The sequence below is a fragment of the Schistocerca piceifrons genome, chromosome 4, assembly GCF_021461385.2.
Source record: "Schistocerca piceifrons isolate TAMUIC-IGC-003096 chromosome 4, iqSchPice1.1, whole genome shotgun sequence".
NCBI classification, from domain to species: domain Eukaryota; kingdom Metazoa; phylum Arthropoda; class Insecta; order Orthoptera; family Acrididae; genus Schistocerca; species Schistocerca piceifrons.
This window is the reverse complement of record NC_060141.1, coordinates 75,586,964-75,610,277: the sequence shown is the minus strand read 5'-3', so window position 1 is coordinate 75,610,277 and position 23,314 is coordinate 75,586,964. Positions and strand designations below refer to the sequence as shown.

Sequence of the window (23,314 nt, the reverse complement as noted above, 5' to 3'; positions counted from 1 at the left end):
GCGTTCGACGTACCAGCTTCAACTGAGCGATCGCTGATCACATGCAGTGCTGAACTGCAGGCTACCATCACTATTGTGAGTGTTATTGATTATTATTATTATTATTATTTCAATGGCTTCTTTAGCTGCACAGTCCCAGAAGTCGTTAGTGCGAAACAAGATGGAAGTTTTGTAAAATTTTATCCAGTGAAAATGTTTCTAGAGCACGCTCAGCTAAAGCAGATTTCTCAGGATAGTGTAGGGTATGTAACCTCTCATGCTCCTTTCTGTGTTGTTCCACAGTGCTTTCTGTTTGCCGTCCAATGTAAGTAAGACTGGCCACACTTGCAAAGTATCTTGCAGGCTCCAGGTGCTCTGAGAAATGCTGTCTCTTTAACTGGTCTCAGTAACTGACGGATTTTTGTCAGAGGCCTAGTCATTTGATTTGTGTCTTTTCAGCTGATTGCTTTCTTGCTTGACACGGAGACACAGAATGGCATAAAAGTGCATTTCCTTTCCTGCTACTCTCCAGTGCCCCTTATTGTGATTTTTGTTTGCGATATGCAATTGTTTGTGAAGATCTTATGTATTTGGCTCAATTTGTTGTGCAGGTTATTGACATCTGATATAATTCTTCCCCGATGCATCAATGTTTATAACACAGTATGCCTCTGTACTGGATGATGATGGCCAATGTCATGCAAGTACATATCAGTGAAGTAAATTTTCTGTGGACACTGTGGCAAAACCATCCATTTCATTTGTGACAGACAAAGATGTTTAGTAAGGGCAATGCATTGTCTTTTTCTACCTCCATGGCATTGACCTGTTCCAAGGACTCAAGTTTCTCACGTCCATGAGGCCAAATATATCAACATACTGAAAGAAACAACTGGGCGTTAATGGTGACATTTGTAAGGCAATATCTTCAAAATTTTCCATGGAGAGGTTTGCAACAGGTGGCGCCAACAAGTTACCCATTGCAACATTGTCCATCTGATCGTAATATTGGCTGTAGCACAAAAAATAAGATGACCTAAGAGTGTGCCTAAATAGCTCAACCACTTCAAATACAAAGAACTGGGATGCTAGGTCCAAAGAGTCTTTGATAAGCACATTAGTAAATTGCCTGTATTACGATCATATGGGAGGTGTTGCAACAGATAGCCTGTTAGCTCATGCTGTTGCAAACCTCCTTGTGCAGAATTTTGACTATATTGTCTTAGAAACAACACTGTAAAGCCTAGTTGTGTCTTAAGATATGTTGACGACACATTCATCATTTGGCCCCATGGATGTGAGAAACTTGATGTGTTCTTGGAATGCCTTAATGGCATTTACAGTAATATTGGGTTCACCATGTAGATAGAAAAAGACAATGCACTGCCTTTCTGTTTCATCCTCATCTGTTACAGACGAAATGGATGGCTTTGCCACAGCATGTATAGAAAACTTACCTCACTGATGTGAACTTGCACTCCATCAGCCATCACCACCTGGTACAGCAGTAACACTGATGCATCAAGGAAGAACAAGACCAGACACCAACCACCTGCCCCACGAGCTGAGATAAGATCTTCAGGAACGACGACAACAGTGTTTGCTAAAGAAATGAAATGATATCAAACGAGAATCACAATAAGATCACTGTCGAGAATCAGGATTGGAAATGAGCTTTCTTGCCATTCTGTGTGTCAGTGTCTGGCAAGAAATCCGGTGCTGAAAAGATACAAGATCAAATATCTTCAGGCCTCTGACAAAAATTTGTCAGTTACTGAGACTGGTTAAAGACACAACAGTTATCAGAACACCTGGTGTCTACAGGATACTTCGCCACTGCAGCCAGTTTTACATAGGGCAAACAGTAAGCACTGTGGAACAATTCAGGAAGGAACACGAGAGGTTTTATAGTCTATGCTACCCCCGAGAAATCCACATTAGCTGAGCATGCTTTAGAAAACATTCACCGAACAAAACTTTACGAAACCTCCATCATGGCTCACACTAATGGCTTCTGGGACTGTGCAATTAAAGAAGCCATTGAAAAAATAATCACCAATAACACCATAAATAGAGACAGTGGCTGCAGCTCAGTGCAGCGTAGGATCCAGTGATTGTGTGATTGAAGCAGGCACATAGATCACTGAGCCAACATGTGCCCACATATGATGATGCTGCAAGCAGCAGTGACTTCAAAGCTGGCAGCTAGTGCTTATAAGAGAGTATCAGCAGCCCACTTGACAGTGTCCAAGGATAGCTTGGCCTAAAACTCATGTAATTTTAATCACTGGACACAGCTGGAAACCCAAAAACATTTTATTCAATATTAGCGCCATCAGTCTCTGCATTCTTACATATTAGTATTATTATCATAATTCTAACTCATTAATTAATATAGTTTAAACCTAAATGAATAAATTTCGGTAGATAATTTATTTCCTCCTTGGCATGATGACAAGCCCCACAATTGAATTTGAGAGTTGGGTTTTTTTTTTATATAGCCTCCTGGTATTTGCAGTGTTTCCACATCTACTGAGATGTAATGCAGCCTGAAACTTCTTTGTGTTTGAAAATTATTAAACATGAACAAAAACATAATTGCTGGATAATGCCTATATGAGGGTGGTTTGATATGTCGGGTAAAAAAGCAAGAGAGAATGTTTTTGACAATGTAACTGTATAGATAAAAAACTCTACTCATCAGGTGGCAGCAAGAACACATACACATATATACTAAAAAATGTTTTACGTATGCAAGCTTTCGGAGCCATTGGCTCCTTATTCTGGCAGAAGGGTTGAAGGGGAACGAAGGGGGCTGTGGGGAGAGGAACTGGAGAAGTTTAGGAAAAAGAGTAGAGTTCGGAAAACCCACGGCCAGGGGAGACATACCAGATGGGATGAGAAGAAAATACTGATTGTTCCTTCTCATCCTGTCTGGTAAGTGTCCCCTGACCTGGAGTTCTTGGAGGACGTTTCTCAACTCTACCCATTTTCCCAAACTTATGTAGTTATTTTCCCTTCACCCTGTGGGCTTAAAAAAAATTGAAATGTGTGGCCCTCAACTATGTACTTTCTGACTCAGAGTTGAAGTATTAAAAGTTTTGACTGGTTTTGTTGTCTAGGGGCTAGGATACATAGTTGCTGCATTACAAGCCAAATACTACTGAGTCTACAGTATACAATATGAATATGCACATGAATCAAATTGTTGAAGGTTCCTATCACTTGGCAATTGTGAAATTTAGTCGTATATCTAAGAAATCCCCACTCTTCTGTTCCCCAAACAGTCACCACAAACTTCCATTCCGTAATTATGAATGTCATATATAAATTTATAAATGAAAGATTGCAATTAAATAAAACCTGCAGGTACTATTTTAATGACTTAAAATGATGAGTGCCATAGCAGAAGTACCTTTAAGGAACGCCATTTGTTACTGTGTCGATGGCCCAGTAATTAAATAAAATATAAGTTGAATAACAGGGAAACAATAGATTCCTACTTCACATAATTAGTTATGAACAACAACGTAGCTCACGAGATATTCACTTCCAAACGCATACTACGTCTTCACTGCAGAAGCCACGGAAGTCCCTCAAGTGCAAAAGTCTGCACTACAAAATATTTCTATCTTCTGCAAACTGCTCCACTCTCCAAGTCTTTCCTACGACCGTGCGTCCATCACGCCGTACCATCCAGGACTCTCCTGTGTCCTCTCCCGTACTGTCCATCGTGCCGCACTCTTCAGAACTGCGCCCTCCCCCACTTCCATACAGTCTCTCCACGTGTCCTTTTTGGAAATGATCGCTGTGATTGGCTAGAGTGCTCCCGCCCTGTCTCCGAGCCAACGCACACTCACAAACATAATGAAACAAAATTGAAATACTGGATTTACATTTAAATATCATCAAATTAAATAAATATTCCTATGGCTGGACCATAAACACGCTCTAACACACATTGTTAAATACATAAACAAATTAAATAAACATATATCATAGGAATAGAACAGAAGTAAGCCAGTAACGTAATGTCTCTCTGCTTTCTAAAGCACAGTAAATAATTGACCAATTTCTTCAGGAATAGTATATATTGGATGTAAACAAAGACACAGATGAATTAATATATTTACAAGCATGCTGCTACCGTTTTTTCGTGTAACTGTGGAGTACTTATGGCCTGACACGATAGATAGTAATTGGCCACTTGAACCTCCAATAACTCGTGTACTATTCAAGTTACATGCCTGTAATTTATACCAATTTAGGTTTACACTAATAGCTTTCTAAAGACACATCGATTGACAAAATCGGATGAACTGTTTAGATTTTGGAAATTCGTTGCTGGATGTTACTTGTATAATTTATCATCAGATACTAAACTTTAAACTAATAAAGATATTGAAAATCTGATTACACTGTCAGAATCGCCATGAAAATAATGGTAATGTACATGTTTCTTTTTTGAGGTATCATGATTCATCTGGCTACTATTAATTTGTATACAAACTGTGAAATGTCTGCCATTAGGGTTTCACAAAGTCTACCATCTTTGACACTCCTGGCATTTCTCCTTCATCAACACAGTGTCACCATGGAATTCCCAGCCACGCGCACCCTGGACCACACACTGGGGCTACCCCTCTTGTCAGGCACCATGCAGTCGGCCTGCCGAGCGGCCTGTGCGGCCACGCCAACTCCGAACTTAGAATGTATTCAGGGCGCCACAACTCCCCTCTTACCTCACAACCCCTCTTCCTTCCCCTTCAACTTGTTTGCTGGAAGGAGGAGGCAGTGGCTCCAATAGCTTGCGTACATAAAACCTTTATGTATATAAGTGTTGTCCTGCCGTTGTTTGGTGAGTAGATCTTTTATCTATGGTGAGTAGATCTTTTATCTATCCAATTACATTATATTGTCAAAAATTGATGATTTTTGTTGCTATAAGAAAAAAATGTTTGTTTCATAAACAACTCACCTTACTTCTCAGCATTTGTGGTATATACATCCCAATGGAAAATCAGGTTCTGTCGAACTCTGCAAAAAGCTTGTTGACTGCAACTGTCACTTTCTCATTTGATGAAAATTTCTTTCCAGCAGGTCAAAGTATCAATCTAGGGAATAGAAGGAAGTCACTTGGGGGAAAAGTCTGGTAAATATGATGATAGAGGATCCAATTCAAAACCCAGTTCATGCACTTTCGCCATTTTTATCACTAATGTATTGGATGGTGAATTATCCTGGTGAAAGAGTACTTTCTCGCGTACCAACCTTGGTTTTTTTTATCAGCCAACACAAGTTTCAAATGATCCAACAATGGAGCATAATAGGGTTCAGTTATGGTTCTGTTTTTTTTTTTCCAAGTAATCTATGAGGATTATTCCTTGGGAATCCCAAAACACAGGGGCCATCACCTTATCTGACAAAATAGTCTTTTCCTTCTTTGGTGCATTTTCACCAGTCTCTGGACCCAGGTTTCATTAACAGTCACAAATAGGTGCAAAAAGTCTTGCAGATGTGATTAAACATTGCCAGATGTTATGTTGAAATGTTGTCCTGTATGCACTTTTGGTTGAGTGTGAGCAATTGTGTCACCTATCTTGCACATACCTTCTTCCTAGCCAGTTCTTTATGGCTCGGTTGAGATGCCTACAGTCTTGGCAATCGTTCAAATTTCTATTTGGTGGCTTGAATTACCATATCATGGATATTTCAGTGGTTTCCTTTGTGGTATGGGGACTGCGACTGCTGTGTTCAGATGCGGGCTGAGTTGGCATCCCTTCGCTCCCAGCTTCAGGCAGTGTTGGCTTCAGTCACACAGCTTGAGGCTGTTGCCAATGGGCAACACTGTGGGGGTCCGGACGGGGGTTTGTCAGGGATGGCCAGCTTGTCCCACGCATCCCCTGTGGCTGCCCGGGATACTGCCCACATTGAGGCTGGCCCCTCACCCGTGGTAGAGTGGAAGGTCGTCTTGAGGTGTGGCAGGGGGCAAAAGACATTCTGGAGGGTTGAACAGAAGGCCTCTCCAGTTTGTGTGACGAACCGGTTTCAGGCTCTGTTTCTGGCTGATACTGATCTTCGACCGGACATGGCTGCTTGTCCTGTTCCAGAGGTTGCCCCTCAGTCTGCAAGATCCGGGCGATCGCAGAGGGTGGGCTTACTGGTAGTTGGAAGCTCCAACGTCAGGTGCGTAATGGCTGTAAGGGGGGGGAAGAAAACCAATGTGCACTCCGTGTGACTACCAGGGGGAGTCATTCCAGATGTGGAAAGGGTCCTTCCGGATGCCAAGAAGGGTACAGGGTGCACCCATCTGCAGGTGGTCGCTCATGTCGGCACCAATGATGTGTGTCACTATGGATCGGAGGAAATCCTCTCTGGCTTCCGGCAGCTATCTGATTTGGGGAAGACTGCCAGTCTCGCTAGCAGAGCTCACCATCTGCAGCATTGTCAACAGAACTGACTGCGGACCTTTGGTATAGAGCCGAGTGGATCAGAGGCTGAGGCGGTTCTGCGACTGTGTGGGCTGCAGATTCCTCGACTTGCACCATAGGGTGGTAGGGTTTCGGGTTCCGCTGGATAGGTCAGGAGTCCTCTACACACAGCAGCTACATGGGTAGCAGGGGTTGTTTGGCGTGGACTGGGCAGTTTTTTTTAGGTTAGATGCCCTTGGACAAGTACAGAAAGAGCAACAGCCTCAAAGGGTGCGGGGCAAAGTCAGGACATGTGGGGACCAAGCAGCAATCGTTATTGTAATTGTAAACTGTTGAAGCTGCGTTGGTAAAGCACCAGAACTTCAAGCGCTGAAAGAAAGCACCGAAGCTGAAATCGTTTTAGGTACGGAAAGCTGGCTGAAGCCAGAGATAAATTCTGCCGAAATTTTTACAAAGGCACAGACAGTGTTTAGAAAGGATAGATTGCATGCAACCGGTGGTGGCGTGTTTGTCACTGTTAGTAGTAGTTTATCCTGTAGTGAAATAGAAATGGATAGTTCGTGTGAATTATTATGGGTGGAGGTTATACTCAACAACCAAGCTAGGTTAATAATTGGCTCCTTTTACCGACCTCCCGACTCAGCAGCATTAGAGGCAGAACAACTGAGAGAAAATCTGGAATACATTTCACACAAATTTCCTCAGCATGGTGGAGATTTCAATTTACCAGATGTAGACTGGGACACTCAGACGTTTAGGATGAGGGGTAGGGACAGAGCATCGAGTGACATTATACTGAGTGAACAATCCGAATATTACCTCTAGCAATTAAACAGAGAACTGACTCGTGGAAATAACATCTTGGACCTACTGATAACAAACAGACCCAAACTTTTCGACTCTGTAAGCGCAGAACAGGGAATCAGTGATCATAAGGCTGTTGCAGCATCACTGAATATGGAAGTAAATAGGAATATAAAAAAAGGGAGGAAGGTTTATCTATTTAGCAAGAGTAATAGGAGGCAGATTTCAGACTACCTAACAGATCAAAATGAAAATTCCTGTTCTGACACTGACAATGTTGAGTGTTTATGGAAAAAGTTCAAGGCAATTGTAAAATGCGTTTTAGACAGGTACACGCCGAGTAAAACTGTGAGGGACAAGAAAAACCCACCATGGTTCAACAACAAAGTTAGGAAACTACTGTGAAATTAAAGAGAGCTTCACTGCAAATTTAAACGCAGCCAAAACCTCTCAGACAAACAGAAGCTAAACGATGTCAAAGTTAGCGTAAGGAGGGCTATGCGTGAAGCGTTCAGCGAATTCGAAAGTAAAATTCTATGTACCGACTTGACAGAAAATCATAGGAAGTTCTGGTCTTACGTTAAATCAGTAAGTGGCTCGAAACAGCATATCCAGACACTCTGGGATGATGATTGCATTGAAACAGAGGATGACACGCGTAAAGCTGAAATACTACACACCTTTTTCCAAAGCTGTTTCACAGAGGAAGACCGCACTGCAGTTCCTTCTCTAAATCCTCGCACAAACGAAAAAATGGATGACATGAAATAAGTGTCCAAGGAATAGAAAAGCAACTGAAATCACCCAACAGAGTCAAGTACACTGGACCTGACGAGATACCAATTCGATTCTACACAGAGTACGCGAAAGAACTTGCCCCCTTCTAACAGCCATGTACAGCAAGTCTGTAGAGGAATGGAAGGTTCCAAATGATTGGAAAAGAGCACAGGTTGTTCCAGTTTTCAAGAAGGGTCGTCGAGCAGATGCTCAAAACTATAGGCCTATATCTCTGACATCGATCTGTTGTAGAATTTTAGAACATGTTTTTTGCTCACATATCATGTCATTTCTGGAAACCCAGAATCTAATCTGTAGGAATCAACATGGATTCCGGGAACAGTGATCGTGTGAGACCCAACTCACTTTATTTGTTCATGAAACCCAGAAAATATTAAATACAGGCTCCCAGGTAGATGCCATTTTCCTTGACTTCTGGAAGGCGTTCGATACAGTTCCGCGCTGTCGCCTGATAAACAAAGTAAGAGCCTACAGAATATCAGACCAGCTGTGTGGCTGGATTGAAGAGTTTTTGGCAAACAGAACACAGCATGTTGTTCTCAATGGAGAGACATCTACAGACGTTAAAGTAACCTCTGGCATGCCACAGGGGAGTGTTATGCCACAGGGGAGTGTTATGGGACCATTGCTTTTCACAATATATATAAATGACCTAGTAGATAGTGTCGGAAGTTCCATGCGAATTTTCGTGGATGATGCTGTAGTATACAGAGAAGTTGCAGCATTAGAAAATTGCAGCGAAATGCAGGAAGATCTGCAGCGGATAGGCACTTGGTGCAGGGAGTGGCAAGTGACCCTTAAAATAGACAAATGTAATGTATTGCAAATACATAGAAAGATGGATTCTTTATTGTATGATTATATGATAGCGGAACAAACACTGGTAGCAGTTACTTCTGTAAAATATCTGGGAGTATGTGTACGGAATGATTTGAAATGGAATGATCATATAAAATTAATTGTTGGTAAGGCAGGTGCCAGGTTGAGATTCATTGGGAGAGTCCTTAGAAAATCTAGTCCATCAGCAAAGGAGCTGGGCTTGCAAAACACTCGTTCAACCTATACTTGAGTATTGCTCATCAGTGTGGGATCCGTACCAGGTTGGGTTGACAGAGGAGATAGAGAAGATCCAAAGAAGAGCGGCGCGTTCCGTCACAGGGTTATTTGGTAAGTGTGAGGGTGTTACGGAGATATTCAGCAAACTCAAGTGGCAGACTCTGCAAGAGAGGCGCTCTGCATCGCAGTTTAGCTTGCTGTCCAGGTTTCGATAGGGTGCGTTTCTGGATGAGGTATTGAATATATTGCCCCCCCCCCCCCCCTACTTATACCTCCCGAGGAGATCACGAATGTAAAATTTGATTTGAGCGCGCACGGAGGCTTTCCGGCAGTCGTTCTTCCCGCGAACCATACGCGACTGAAGCAGGAAAGGGAGGTAATGACAGTGGCACATAAAGTGCCCTCCGCCACACACCGTTGGGTGGTTTGCGAAGTATATATGTCGATGTAGATGTAGATGGTGACTCAGTGGGACGGTCAGAGTGCACTTCATCTTGGGTGCTTGTCCAATCACGTTTAAATTCAGTAATCCATAGGTAAATAGTGTTCAATGATGGTGCAAAGTCTGCGTGAATTTCATTCAGTTCTGTTCTGATTTGTGTGGCAGTCCAAACATTCAAATGAAAATTTTTAATAACAACATGAAACTTGATTTGCTTCATTTCAATCGCAGTTGACATACTGACCAATTCAGATGGCTGTCAACAATGAACTGTACATTGTTGAAATTCTTTATACGATCTTTGGAATAAACAAGCTAACCAGCATTGAAGGTGCAAAGAAAAATGTTACATTCTTTCATCGAAATTTACCAGACTTATCAAACAACCCCTGTATATCTAGTTTCGTTACTGGTAAGCATATGAATTTCACTTCAATAAATAACTGACATCGATGGCTGGAGAGTGATCAATGATTCATTGTAAAGAAAACTTTAAATATGAAGTTTTTATTGTCTTGATCGTGTATAGGTACACTGGGTTACTAGTTGCGACAGGACTGGGCTACTATCTTCAGATGAACAGTTTACAAGTTAAGAAATCATGCCATGCAGTAAACTGCACATTTGTTTTCGTTCCATCATAATGGACTCATAATAAAAAGAAAGTAGAGCATAAAAAATATAACTGAGTCCACACGGCAAAACAAGAGTTATAAAAATGTGATACACAAAGATGTGTCGCATGTGCCTGAGTCGGCTGCCGCTACATACCCAGCCTGCAGCCAACCCAGGCACATGCAATACTTCTTGACGTGCCACACTTAAATGACTCTTGTCTTGCCATGTGAACACAGTTATATTTCTTAATGTTCTACTGACCTTTTTTTAGTCCATTATGATGGCACAAAAACAAACATGAGGTTTATTGGACAGCATGATTTCTTAACCTGTACACTGTATATCTGAAGGTGGCAGCTCAATACTGTCGAAACTACTAAAACCTACACACGATCGCACAATAAAAACTTTATATTTGAAGCTCTCTTTACATTGAATTTGACTTTCTTGTTTTGAAAATGTAATTATAAATTTTTATCTTATTCCAGGTACGGTTTATAACAAAAATCTGGCACCCAAATATATCGTCTGTAACAGGTGCAATATGTTTGGACATATTAAAAGATCAGTGGTATGTATTTCTTTATCACTTTCATTAACGTAGTTGATTCAAATAACATTAAAATAAAATGTGCAATAATTTTATATAAAATGTAATAACATTGTACAAATTGTATCACAGGGACTCTTTTAACTTATGATTCAATAGGTAACTTGAGTGAATTGGAGGATATTTTTCCCACCTTTTTGAAATTTGAGACTGCATTTACATCTACGTTTATATTCCGCAAAGAAGTGAGTAAAACGGTGCAAAGTGTATGAATTTTATACCTCTCTTCCTTTCTGTCCACTCCTATTTTACTAGTGAATAGGTTAGGTGTAAGAACAACAACTAACAGTATGCCTTTGAAAGTCTCTGAATTTCTCTAAGTGTAACATTGACATTATTTGGTGATATTTGTGCAGATCTTAGTATTTTTTATTTATTTATTTGCTTTGGGGGTGGCTTCGTGGTTAACAGCAGTCTCCTACCCCAATTTTGATTAATCAGACCTATAATGATAGTAAATGAAAACCATCAGTGGAATATAAATATTGGAAGGTGTATAGTTGAGGCATTGAGTGATCTGTAGATACATAAACAAAATTGAGCTTGTTGCTAAAGCTTTGGGCAGTTTTCTCTTTGAGAGCTAATACAGAATTTGCATACCTGCATGTCTTAGTCTCCCAATAGTCAGCCAGTAAAATGTAACCATGCAGATGTATGTGTGTTCTGTAGAGATTGTATCTGGAGAAGGACATTGTCTAAAAGTTTAGCAACATTTTCACTCTTGGCTCTCAGTCACTCTACACCTTATGTATATGGTGAGCTGTTACCTTTACTCCTTCCATTATTCAACCCTTAAATGAATCAAATGATTCCTTTAAGAACTTTTTTTCACCTCATCTATTATTCATTTTGGGTAAGAATCAGAGATGAAAGGGCAACATTCAAGATTTTGTGTGGCGAATGTTTCGTATGAGTCCACTTTCGTAATTATGTTATTTAAGGCTTATTCCAATTAACTTTGCCATGGCATCTGCTTTCCTCACAGTATTCACAGGCTCTAGACAATTATCATATAATCTATATCGGAGAACAGGTTTTTGTTTGTTTACGTTCATCATGTTTCGTTTGTTTGTGTTGAAACTCACTTGCCACTCTTTGCACCATGTGCTAATAAGCTGTATCATCATTAGTTTTGTAGTATTCTTTCATGAATAGCCAGAGATGATAATTGGTGCTGTATAGTGAATCATTTATATAATGAATAGTAATTGCCCTACCACACTTCCTTAATTATGCTCGATGTTACTTTCAGCTTTGATGATTCCACCATTGAGGATGATATAGCCAATACTTTTTGTAAAAAAAGTCCTCTGTCTTGCCATACATTTGGTTGATACTGTATGATGTCAAAAAGGACACATAGTAACGTGATTATTGGTATCAGTGCAGATTCTTCACAAATACTTCTTTATACATTAATTCTGTCTTATCTGAGAAGTTTTTTTCATGCCAGATGTTTAGCAGTTGCCCCAAAGCTGTAGAATTAATGTGGATTTGACAGTTAAAGACACTAAATGGCATATGTCTTATCACAGAAAATAATATGCACAATTATTAGCATGAAAACATTTTGTAAATTCTGTTGTGAATCCTTGTCTTTCCATCACCAAATATAGTCTCAACAAAAATTAACAAACCCATACCATTATTAAGTTGTATTCACACTGCATTTACTTTGTCGTTTTTACATACGCCATGCCGATAAAAATTGAAAGTATTCAGAATAGATATTAGGGAAAAAAAAGATGAAATGGCTCTTTTGAGCCTTCTCTCCATCCATCAGTTCAGGTGGAACACAGTGTCGTAATACAATTCAAAACTCAAACACTGCAGTTCATGATTTCTGTGGGAAAGATAATACCTCTGCACAACACAGTTTCAATGGATGTAATGCTGGAGTAAGCATGCCTTTTGAGGAGGTTACGTTGCAGTCGTATGAATCTATTACATAACTATTTACACCACTATAGCACATGTGAATTTAAAATTTGGTGTTGCAACACGCAATTCTAGAGAAACTATGATTTTTTTTCCAGTATATCACTTGTCTTGTGCTGTTATTAGGAGAACTGGTTTTACAAACTTGGAAAAAAAATCATTTTATTGTATTTTCTTGAAATGTGTGTCATTTAGTCAATGCGACACTGAATGCAGTTATGATAGTAAACACATCACTCCCATTTTCTGTACTATAAGAGTGTCATAACCAATAGGACAGATTGGCTACATCTTTATTATAGACACTTATGTACCATCAGATATTGCATCCAGAAACACAGTGAGAGGTTTTAAATTGTTAGAATTTCAAAACTTTTAGTCCAGAGAAGACATTATATGAAATCTGATACTAAGGTAATGTTCCTCTTCATTTTGCTAAAAAAAAATATTACTATTATTGGTAAGACAATGAACATCTTGCTGGGAGCAGAATAAGACTTCTGTCATAAGTTGCTGATAAAAGAGAAAAATATTCATCCAGAGCTCCAAGGTAACTTGCATGAGGTAAGAGTTACTACGATGGGATTCTCTGTCATGTACTTGATACTATACCATGAGGAGGAAGTGCAGTTTGTGCACTGTATTGTTGCAGGGGATGAAATGTTAGTGCAGCATATGATACCAATGATGCAGCAAGCTTCTGTGATGGCAACATACATCATCTCCATCTTTCAAGAAGTTCAGGATCCTCTCTCACTGCAATGGAGATAATGCTGATGCTCTTCGGGGATCATAAGTATATGTTTCTCATTGGTTTACTCACCAAGATAGAGCAGTAACTGTCCACCATTACAACAGATTGAGGCAGTTGCAATGAGGCAGCTCTTGAAGATGGATTTAGTTTGCTACAAACAAATCATTGTGTTATCACACGATAATGCCCAGGCATGCTTGGTCAACAGCACATGTGGCTTGTTACAGTGCCACTGTTTGGAGATACAAAGCCACCCTGACAACAGCCCTGGTGCTATATCCAGTGATTTCCATCTGCTTCGACTGTTGAAAGAGTTTGTGATTGGCACGGAATTCACATCAAAGGAGGATTTTCAGTGAGTTGCCGTATCTTGTTTGGGTTCCTAACACTGACCTCCTTTAGAGTGTCATAGGTATATTCTTAAAAGAAAATTTGTGTACAGACTGAATAAATCTGTGAACTGAAAAGATATTCTACTTCATTTCTTATACCACCCTTTTGTTCAGCTTTCTTGCATATGACGTGGCCAGTCACCTATAAGATTGCAAAACTATATTTTGCAGATAATATATCGTAATTTTTTTAGCTTTTTCCATTACCGCCCAATCATGAACTTGACTCTTTTTCTTTTTTGTGTGTGTGTTTGTAGACGGATGTTTTAAAAATAACTAATTTCAACTTTGTAAAACAGCATGAGAGGGATACGTCTGTATTTAAAAGTTTTATCATTCTAAATTTGAATATTCCCAGATGCTGTCATCAGAGTTTGTTCAGATGGCTGTGGTGAAAATTACCAATGAAATTACACCATTTTTGGCTAATGTATCAATTTTTATCTTAATCTACCAGCAGATGCCAACTAAGTGCCAGTCACTCCTCAGATTATATCTTTCAAAATTATACTTCCTTTCCTTTATGTGATTCACAGTGTTCAATTATATTACTTAAAACACACTGTTCTGTGACGTCTGAAGCACAGTGCAGCACGTAGCAAATTCAGAAATACATAAATGTGAGGAAAGGCAATTTCTCACACATAACTGATTAATGTGTTGTGCATAGACACAGAAGCATAGAAACTTTGTTAGCTTTCATACTACTGCTCATTTTTCTAGTTTAAGTACATACACTCACAGCACAATAGAGAGGGGAGAGGAGGAGGCGAAGGGAGGGAGGAGGAGATGGACTGAGAAAGGGAGAAAGAGGAGATGGACAAGGAGAGGGGGAGGAAGGAGGAGGAGGGGGAGGGGCAGAAGATGAGGGGCATTGAGCAAATTCCTGCCCTCCAAAATTAGTCCTCTTATGCTGGTGCACAACCTGTAATGACCTCAATGTTGGCAGAATGTTCAAATCTTACATTTCAATTAACGTTGAATTAATAATGTTGGAAATGTCGGTAGTACTTTCAGATTTCGTCATACAAGTAGATCTGTTTTGAAAATTAGTTGACAAAAAGTTATTAAGTACTAAATTAAAAAATTACCAGAGAAAACTTGTCACTACTGGCAGAAGAGCATTTTCAGGAAAGAAAAATTAGTAAGATATCCAGAACTATCAATGACACAAGAACACTTTTGCATTATAAATAATATGACAAAAGCTGTAAGAGTATATGCCTTGTAGCTGAATTTCATAAGGTAAAACTAAAAATTTCTGACAAATGACACAAATTCGCTAAAAACAATTTGAAGTTATATCTCGTCTCACAAAAACCTCTTGTATAACAGTAAGTAATGAAATTCCAAGTCATAATTTTGATTGTGAATATGATCTATAGAATGTGTAAAAAAACCAGGTGTTTGTAAGTAGATTTTGATGAGTGGTAACTGGTTAGTTTGTTTTATTGACACTCAACATATGTGAATATGAGAGGTAAGAGTAGTGATACAGTGATAATATAAAAAGATAAATTGCCAGCTGTAATCTGAATGTACAAAAATTATCATTCATGAAATTTACGCAAGCTGCAGAGCACTGTGCATCCAGAATATTCAGTATAGAACCTTTTCAATAGATAAATATTTTTAAAATGTGTTGTTAGGAATGTTTATAATTGCATTGGTTGTGCAGGCTCTTGATGCCATTATAATATATTAAAAGTAGATTGGAAGCCGTTTCTTCATTTTGCCTTTCTGTTCTGACCAGCATTTTTTGGAACTCTCTTCACTGCCAATGAATTCTCCTTAATGTCATCAATGGTTTCAAAGGGCGTCCTTTCAGCAGTTATTTTTAAAACAAAAAAAATTTCATGGATCGTTGTATGGGCTGGGCAGGACAGTCGCCTGATCTTCTGCACAGAACTGTTGAAGTGACGGAGTTCTATGTCAGCATCTACACAACTACTCATCAGTTCACACATAAGTGGCTGGCGGAGGGTTCATTGAACGACTTTCATACTATTTCTCTACTTTCCACTCCCGAAAAGTCTGCAGCAAAAACAAAACACTTAAATCTTTCCGTGTGAGTTCTGATTTCTCTTATTTTATTATGATGATCATTTCTCCTTGTGGGGGAATATGAGAGTGAGCATCACTTTGACATTAAATTAAAACTTATGCTGATTATGCCCTCATGAGATATTTTGCAATCTCACTGTGATGGTAAGACTTCTCTCTCTGTGTTGCAGCTGTAAACCCAAAACTTCTCTCTCCTATGATGAAACTGTATATGAATGCATTACCACTGTCAGATTATTCACAAAGACCCTTGCAAACCCAGATGACAGTACCTAATAAGAGCTCCTAGCCAGTGATACAGCGAAGACACCAATGGCAGCTATGGTGGAAAAGGAATCCTTTGAAATGACATGGCCAGCAGAAGAGGCATCCTCTTCCTTGAGGTTAATAAAGAGCTGATGGTTTTAGTTCTCCAAAGGCTAAGGGAAGGAAACCCTGATTAAAAAATCAACCATCCTCTGACAGAAGTTGGACATGGGACTGACAACCCGTGCTTGGGAGGGGGGGGGGGGGGGGGAGCATGTTGTGAAATTTCAGGGAAGGAAAGGTGAACAGATTAATGATGATGGACTTGGCATGGAAAGTATTGACTATAATGGACAAATAATTTTGGGGAGAGAAAATGAAATGTGGGTTCTACGTAATGCCCAGAAGCCTTGAGAGTGTTGTTGGATCAAATAACGAAACTGAAACAGATAATCATAGTGGTGCAAGAAGTAAGGTGGACTGGAAGCAGGATTCTATAAAAGAGGAAGGTAATCATATATTTTAAGGCAGCAGCAAGAGGAAGCAAGAGTTTGTCACATAACCAACTAAAACATTTGTTTACATGTATTAGCCAAAGTTATCAATACTCAAGATAAAGGGCAAATTCTGTGCTTATAATTAACACCCAAAGAATCTGAGGAGGAAGAGCAAAAAGTATTCTTTGAACTTTTGAAAAGAACATTTGATGGCCATCAAGGCCATGACATTAAAATAGTAGCTGGTGATCTAAATGCTCAAGTGGGGTAAGAACAGATCTTTATGGCAACAATGAGATTTCACGTCAAACATTCAAGCAGAACAAGATTTATATTATCTGCAGCATCTAAAAATGTGGTTGTGGGTTCAATACTGTTCCCACAAAAAGATATACACAAAGAAGCACTGATTTTATTTATTTAAATGTCAAGTTCCGTAGGACTAAATTGCGGAGCAAATCTCCAGGGTCATGGAACATGTCAGTACATGAACATAAAAAGTAATAACAAATAAAAATAAATGTTCATGAACCTGAAAGAAAATCAGTCCATAAGTTTAAGCAAACGCTATCAGCAATACAATGAGAATCATCTTAATTTTTCAAGGATCTCCTCGACAGAAGGAGTGACCCATGAGGAAACACTTGAGTTTTGATTTGAAAGTGCGTGGATTACTGCTAAGATTTTTGAAATCGAGTGGCAGCTTATTGAAAATAGATGCAGCAGTATACTGCACACCTTTTTGCACAAGAGTTAAGGAAGTCCGATCCAAATGGAGGTTTGATTTCTGTCGAGTATTAACCGAGTGAAAGCTACTTATTGTTGGAAATAAACTAATATTGGTAACAAGAAACGACAATAAGGAATATACATATTGAGAGGCCAATGTCAAAATGCCCAGACTCGTGAAAAGAGGTCGACAAGAGGTTCGTGAATTCACACCACTTATTGCCCGAACCGCCCATTTCTGAGCCAAAAATATCCTTCTAGAATGGGAAGAGTTACCCCAAAACATAATACCATACGACATAAGTGAATGAAAATAAACAAAGCAGACTAATTTACGTGTCGAAATATCACTCACTTTCGATACCATTCGAATAGTGAAAATAGCAGTATTAAGTCTTTGAACAAGATCCTGAACGTGGGCTTTCCACGACAGCTTACTATCTATCTGAACAGCTAGGAATTTGAACTGTTCAGTTTCACTAATCATATGCCCGTTCTGTGAGATTAAAACGTCAGGTTTTGTTGAATTGTATGTTAGAAACTGTAAAAACTGAGTCTTACTGTGATTTAACGTTAGTTTATTTTCTACAAGCCATGAACTGTGGTCATGTACTGCTCTACTTGAAACTGAGTCAATGTTGCACGCAACATCCTTTACTACCAAGCTAGTGTCATCAGCAAACAGAAATATTTTAGATTTACCCATAATACTAGAGGGCATATCATTTATATAAATAAGGAACAGGAGCGGCCCCAACACTGATCCCTGGGGCACCCCCCACTTGACAGTACCCCACTCAGATCCCACATCACAGCCGTTTTCAACATTGTGAATAATGACCTTTTGCTGCCTGTTGCTAAAGTAAGAGGTGAACCAATTGTGAGCTACTCCCCTTATTCCGTAATGGTCCAACTTCTGGAGCAATATTGTGAGATCAACACAGTCAAATGCCTTTGTTAAATCAAAAAATACGCCAAGCGTTCGAAACTTTTTGTTTAGCCCATCCAGTACCTCACAGAGAAAAGAGAATATAGCATTTTCAGTTGTCAAACGACTTCTAAAGCCGAACTGTACATTTGATAGCAAATCGTGTGATATAAAATGATCAATTAACCTTACATACACAGCCTTTTCAATAACTTTTGCAAACACTGATGTCATAGAAATAGGTCTAAAATTATATTATCCTTTTCTCCCTTTTTATAAAGCGGCTTTACTACTGAGTACTTTAATCACTCAGGAAACTGACCATTCCTAAAGGAAAAATTACAAATATGGCTAAATAAAGGGCTAACATGTGCAGCACAGTGCTTTAATATTCTACTAGACACTCCATCATAACCATGAGAGTCCTTAGTCTTCAGTGATTTGATTATTGTCTCAATCTCCCTCTTGTCTGTATCACAGAGGAGTATTTCAGACGTCAATCTCGGAAAGGCATTTGCTAAGAAATTTATATGATTTCCTGTAGATACTAAATTTTTATTTAATTCACTAGCAATGCTCAGAAAATGGTTGTTAAATACTTACATATATCTGATTTATCAGTAACAGAAATATTATTACTGCAAACTGACTTTATATTGTCAACCTTGTGCTGCTGACCAGACACTTCCTTCACAACTGACCATATGGCTTTAATTTTATCCTGTGAATTAGCTATTCTATTTGCATACCACATACTTTTTGCCTTGATAATAACATTTTTAAGCATCTTACAATACTGTTTGTAATGGGCTACGGTAGCTTGATTGTGACTACTTCTAACATTTTGATATAATTCCTGCTTTGTTCTACATGATATCCTTATCCCACTAGTCAGCCAACTGGGCTGTCCATTACTGCTAGTACCCCATTTAGAATGTTCTAATGGAAAGCAACTCTCAAAGAGCATGAGAAATGTGTTATGGAAAGCATTGTATTTATCATCTAAATTATCGGCACTATAAACATCTTGCTACTCTTGTTCCTTGACAAGTTTTTAAAAACTCTCTATTGCTGTTGGATTAACTTTCCTACGTAGTTTGTAATTAAATATGACATTGGTTAAGAGTACAAAAACCTTTTAGTGTTAAAATTTGTGCATCATGGTCTGAAAGGCCATTCACCCTTTTACTAACAGAATGCCCATCTAGTAATGAAGAATGAATAAAAATATTGTCTATGACTGTGCTACTGTTCCCCTGCACCCTAGTTGGAAAAAACACAGTTTGCATCAGATCATATGAATTTAGGAGATCTACTAACATCCTGTTTCTTGCACAATCATGTACAAAATTAATATTGAAGTCACCACATAGAACTACTTTCTGGTACTTCCTACAAAGTGAATCAAGAACCTTCTCTAGCTTAAGCAAAAATGCTCTGAAGTCCGAGTTAGGGGACCTATAAACAACAGCAATTAGAAGTTTAGGTTCACTAAATTCAACTAATGTTGCACAACTTTCAAATATCTGTTCAGTGCAGTGTCATGATATGTCTATGGACTCAAATGAAATACTGTTTTTTACGTACAGAGCCACTCCCCCACCCCGCAAGGAACTCCTTGAGAAACAGCCAGCTAATCTGTAGCCTGGTAAAGGAAGCCTCTGAATTATCAAATTATTTAAGTGGTGCTCTGATATACCAATAATATCAGAGTTAACATCTATTAGCAGTTCACTAACTTTATCTCTAATACCTCTTATATTTTGATGAAATATGCTAATTCCTTCTCTACTTGGAAGTATTACATCCTCTGGAGGTGAGCCCTTAGTTAGAGGCACTTCCTTTAAGCAGGTATACCTATCAGCTGACTTCAGTCTAAAAAAGGTGCAGACCTAACACCAACTATTATAGGAATTTTTCCAAGAGTGATACCACCACCACCACCCACCACCACCACCACCACCACCACCACCCACTACACTGTCACCTATAAGCTTAGCCAGCCTCCCTTCCCATACCTATTGAGGTGCAGGCCATGCCTAGTGAAACCCCATCTACTGATAGACCCAACTGGCACCACTGAGATGTGATCCATGCCCTCCGCCATCAGTGCCCTCCCCAGCCCCACATTAACGCGCCTAACAGCCACAGTAAGGTGAGGCTGATCATGACGCTGAAACAGTTGTACGAAATGCACATTAGTACCACCAGTTTGAGTAGCTATCTTAACCAAGTCACCACTGACATCATATTCCCCGTCCCTATCGAGACTGTTCCCTGCTCCACCCACTATCACTACCTGATCCTCTTTTGTAAAATTCTTACATAACTCTCCTATGCTTTCAGTCACCTGAGCCAACCCTGCACTAGGCTTCACAATGCTGGTGACCTGGTACTCACTGCCCAACACTTCCTGCAGCTGCTGGCCCACACCTCTACCGTGGGAACTACCTAGCAGCAGAACTTTCTTTCTGCTAGACTTTGCAACTAACCTAGGCCTCCTAATTGCTGAGGACTGCTGCAAGCTACCTACATCTACGGCTACACGAGCTCCTCTCCACTCAACTCTGACAGTTGGTTGTATCTATTGCATGTATGCAAAGTAATGTCTGAGTACCTCCTCTTCCTAGCTATCTTCTTGCCAACTGCCAGTTCCCATTCCTCACCACCCTTCGCCCTCCTCAACTTATCTAGTTCCTATTTTGCGCATTGTAACTGCACCTGAAGGGCACAGATCTTACGCTCCTGCTCCTCTATTAACTTGTTTCTACTACAGATTCTACATTCCCAGGAGAGGATCTCCCTAAAATGATCACTGGCTTCCCCACTGCATTCCCCCCCAATGAAAATACTTTGAACAAATCCCACACCGCAATCCACTACTCGCAAACCTACGACAGAGCCCACACTTTTCACTCGTAAATTTTACAGTTACTGAAAAAAAACAAACAAACTATACGTCTAAATTACCAAAGTTCAGTTACACCAGTAGAACTATTTAAGAACTAACAATAATGGTCTCGAAATTCTCTGCCTACTAAGAAAGCAGCTACTTGTATTAATACTACTACAACACAGCCGATACCAATACCAGCAAAACTTCACAAAATTATTAGCTACAACCAAAAAATTAAACTACCACTGTAACACTAAGTGAAGTTAAAACACTATATGAAAATTTTACTGAAATATTTCACTAGAAAGATTAATAAAGGTCAGTTGAAAACTAAAGCACGAAAATTACTAACGACTTCAACGCACTGAAAACACTCTAAAACACAGCGAGGCGAACGATTACAAAAGTTTATTAAGTCGTTATTTCGCCACAAACGACACGCAACACCGCTGAAATCTATTAAATTTAATAACTGTATTACAGAACACAAATAAGTTTGTCAGTACTTAGCTTATAACCGCTACAGCTGCAGTGCATGCCGCAAAATGTAAACAGACTACTCCATCTGATATCATCAGATGGAAACGTAATAAGTCAAATTGACCATGTGCTTATAGGTTTGGGGCACAGATCAGTTCTATTGGATGTGAGGAGCCTTAAGAGGCTCAAATAAAGAGTTGCATCATTTCCCAGTATAGCCATGAGTGAGTGCTAGGATCTCCAATGCAGTGCAAGGAACATGACTCAGTACGCCTAAATATAATATAGCACTTCAAGAATTGGCTGAATTAGAGAGCAGTACCAGCAGAGGAAATCATGGATATTTGAAAAATCTGGAGAATGCAATAACATCAAATATAGGGAATAATTAAAAGCACAGTGGAGATATCATAAAATGAAATGTGGGGGAAGTGAAGTAAGCCATATAAGATGGTTTCGTCTCGAATGCGAAATAGTAATTGAAGAAAAGAACATGGCATATAAAAGGATGCTACAGTCACAGTGTACAAGAAGTATGGTTGAAGATTATAAAGAAAAATGGAAGATTGAATAGAGCACCCACCAAACAACAAGGAGAGAGAGTGGATGAAACAAAGACTGAAGAAACGGGGCTTCTGAGGAATAAGGGTGAGGCAAGGCAATTGTGCAGAGGAGTAAATGCGTCATGGAAAACCTTTGGTGGTAAAACAAACCTGAAAAAAGATGAAACGAAAAATTTTTAACTGAGGGGGAAAGAGAGACGTGAAAGAGGGGCGCCAGCACTTCAAAAAAATTCTTCAACTTCAGAATAATGACATCAAGAGACAGAGATACACAGAGATAATTACTCTGATAGCATAGATCCACCAAAGCTAGAAGAAATTTGAACTGCCATGAAGAATCTAGAAAACATCAATGCAGCAGGAACAGACTGTATGCCAGCAGAGCTGCTTAAGCAAGGATGTAGCAAATTGGAATGGGTCTTCTCAAAGATGGCTGTTTTAGTAATGGAAGAGGAGAAAATGCCCCAGCTTTAGAAAGAAGGAATAATAAGCCCCATATATAAGAAGGGAGATAAGTTACACTGTGATAACTGTAGGGGGATCTCTTTACTTAACTTGGAGTATAAAGTATTTTTCAGCATGCTATTCAACCATGTCCTCCCAGTAATTCAGAGAGAGACGGTGCCATATCAGTATGGATTTCTCCAAGAAAGTCAGCTGTAGAGCATATGTGTACCCTAAGGCAAATTCTAGAGGAGACACCTCTTTACTGACTTTAAAGCAGCATGTCAAATAATGGAAAATCCAACATGGAATAATGACAGTATTATGAAAAGAATACATTGCTACTCATCATATAGTGGAGATCTTGAGTTGCAGACACACACAACAAAAACACTGCTAAACAAGTAAGCACTCAGCCAAAAGATCTTCTGAAGTAAACACACACACACACACACACACACACACACACACACACACACACGACCACCATCTCATGCTGCCGGGGTCAGACTTTAAAGCAGCATATGATAGTATAGATAATAGAGCAGTTATATCATGCCCTGCCTGAATTGGGAATCCATAGAAAATTGGTACGGCTAGTGAGAATGACAATGAGTGAGACACAAAGGAGCATAAGAATGAGAA

The 23,314-nt window shown here is 39.4% G+C and overlaps 1 protein-coding gene across 1 annotated transcript in view; it reads left to right on the top strand.

Annotated features, from left to right (window-relative positions):
* LOC124795400 (ubiquitin-conjugating enzyme E2-22 kDa) overlaps window positions 1-23,314 on the top strand; it is a 109,364-nt gene that overhangs the window by 47,438 nt on the left and 38,612 nt on the right. The window contains exon 3 of the mRNA XM_047259416.1: window positions 10,617-10,699. Within this exon, the coding sequence (XP_047115372.1) occupies window positions 10,617-10,699 (83 nt within the window). The remainder of the gene's footprint in view (window positions 1-10,616; window positions 10,700-23,314) is intronic.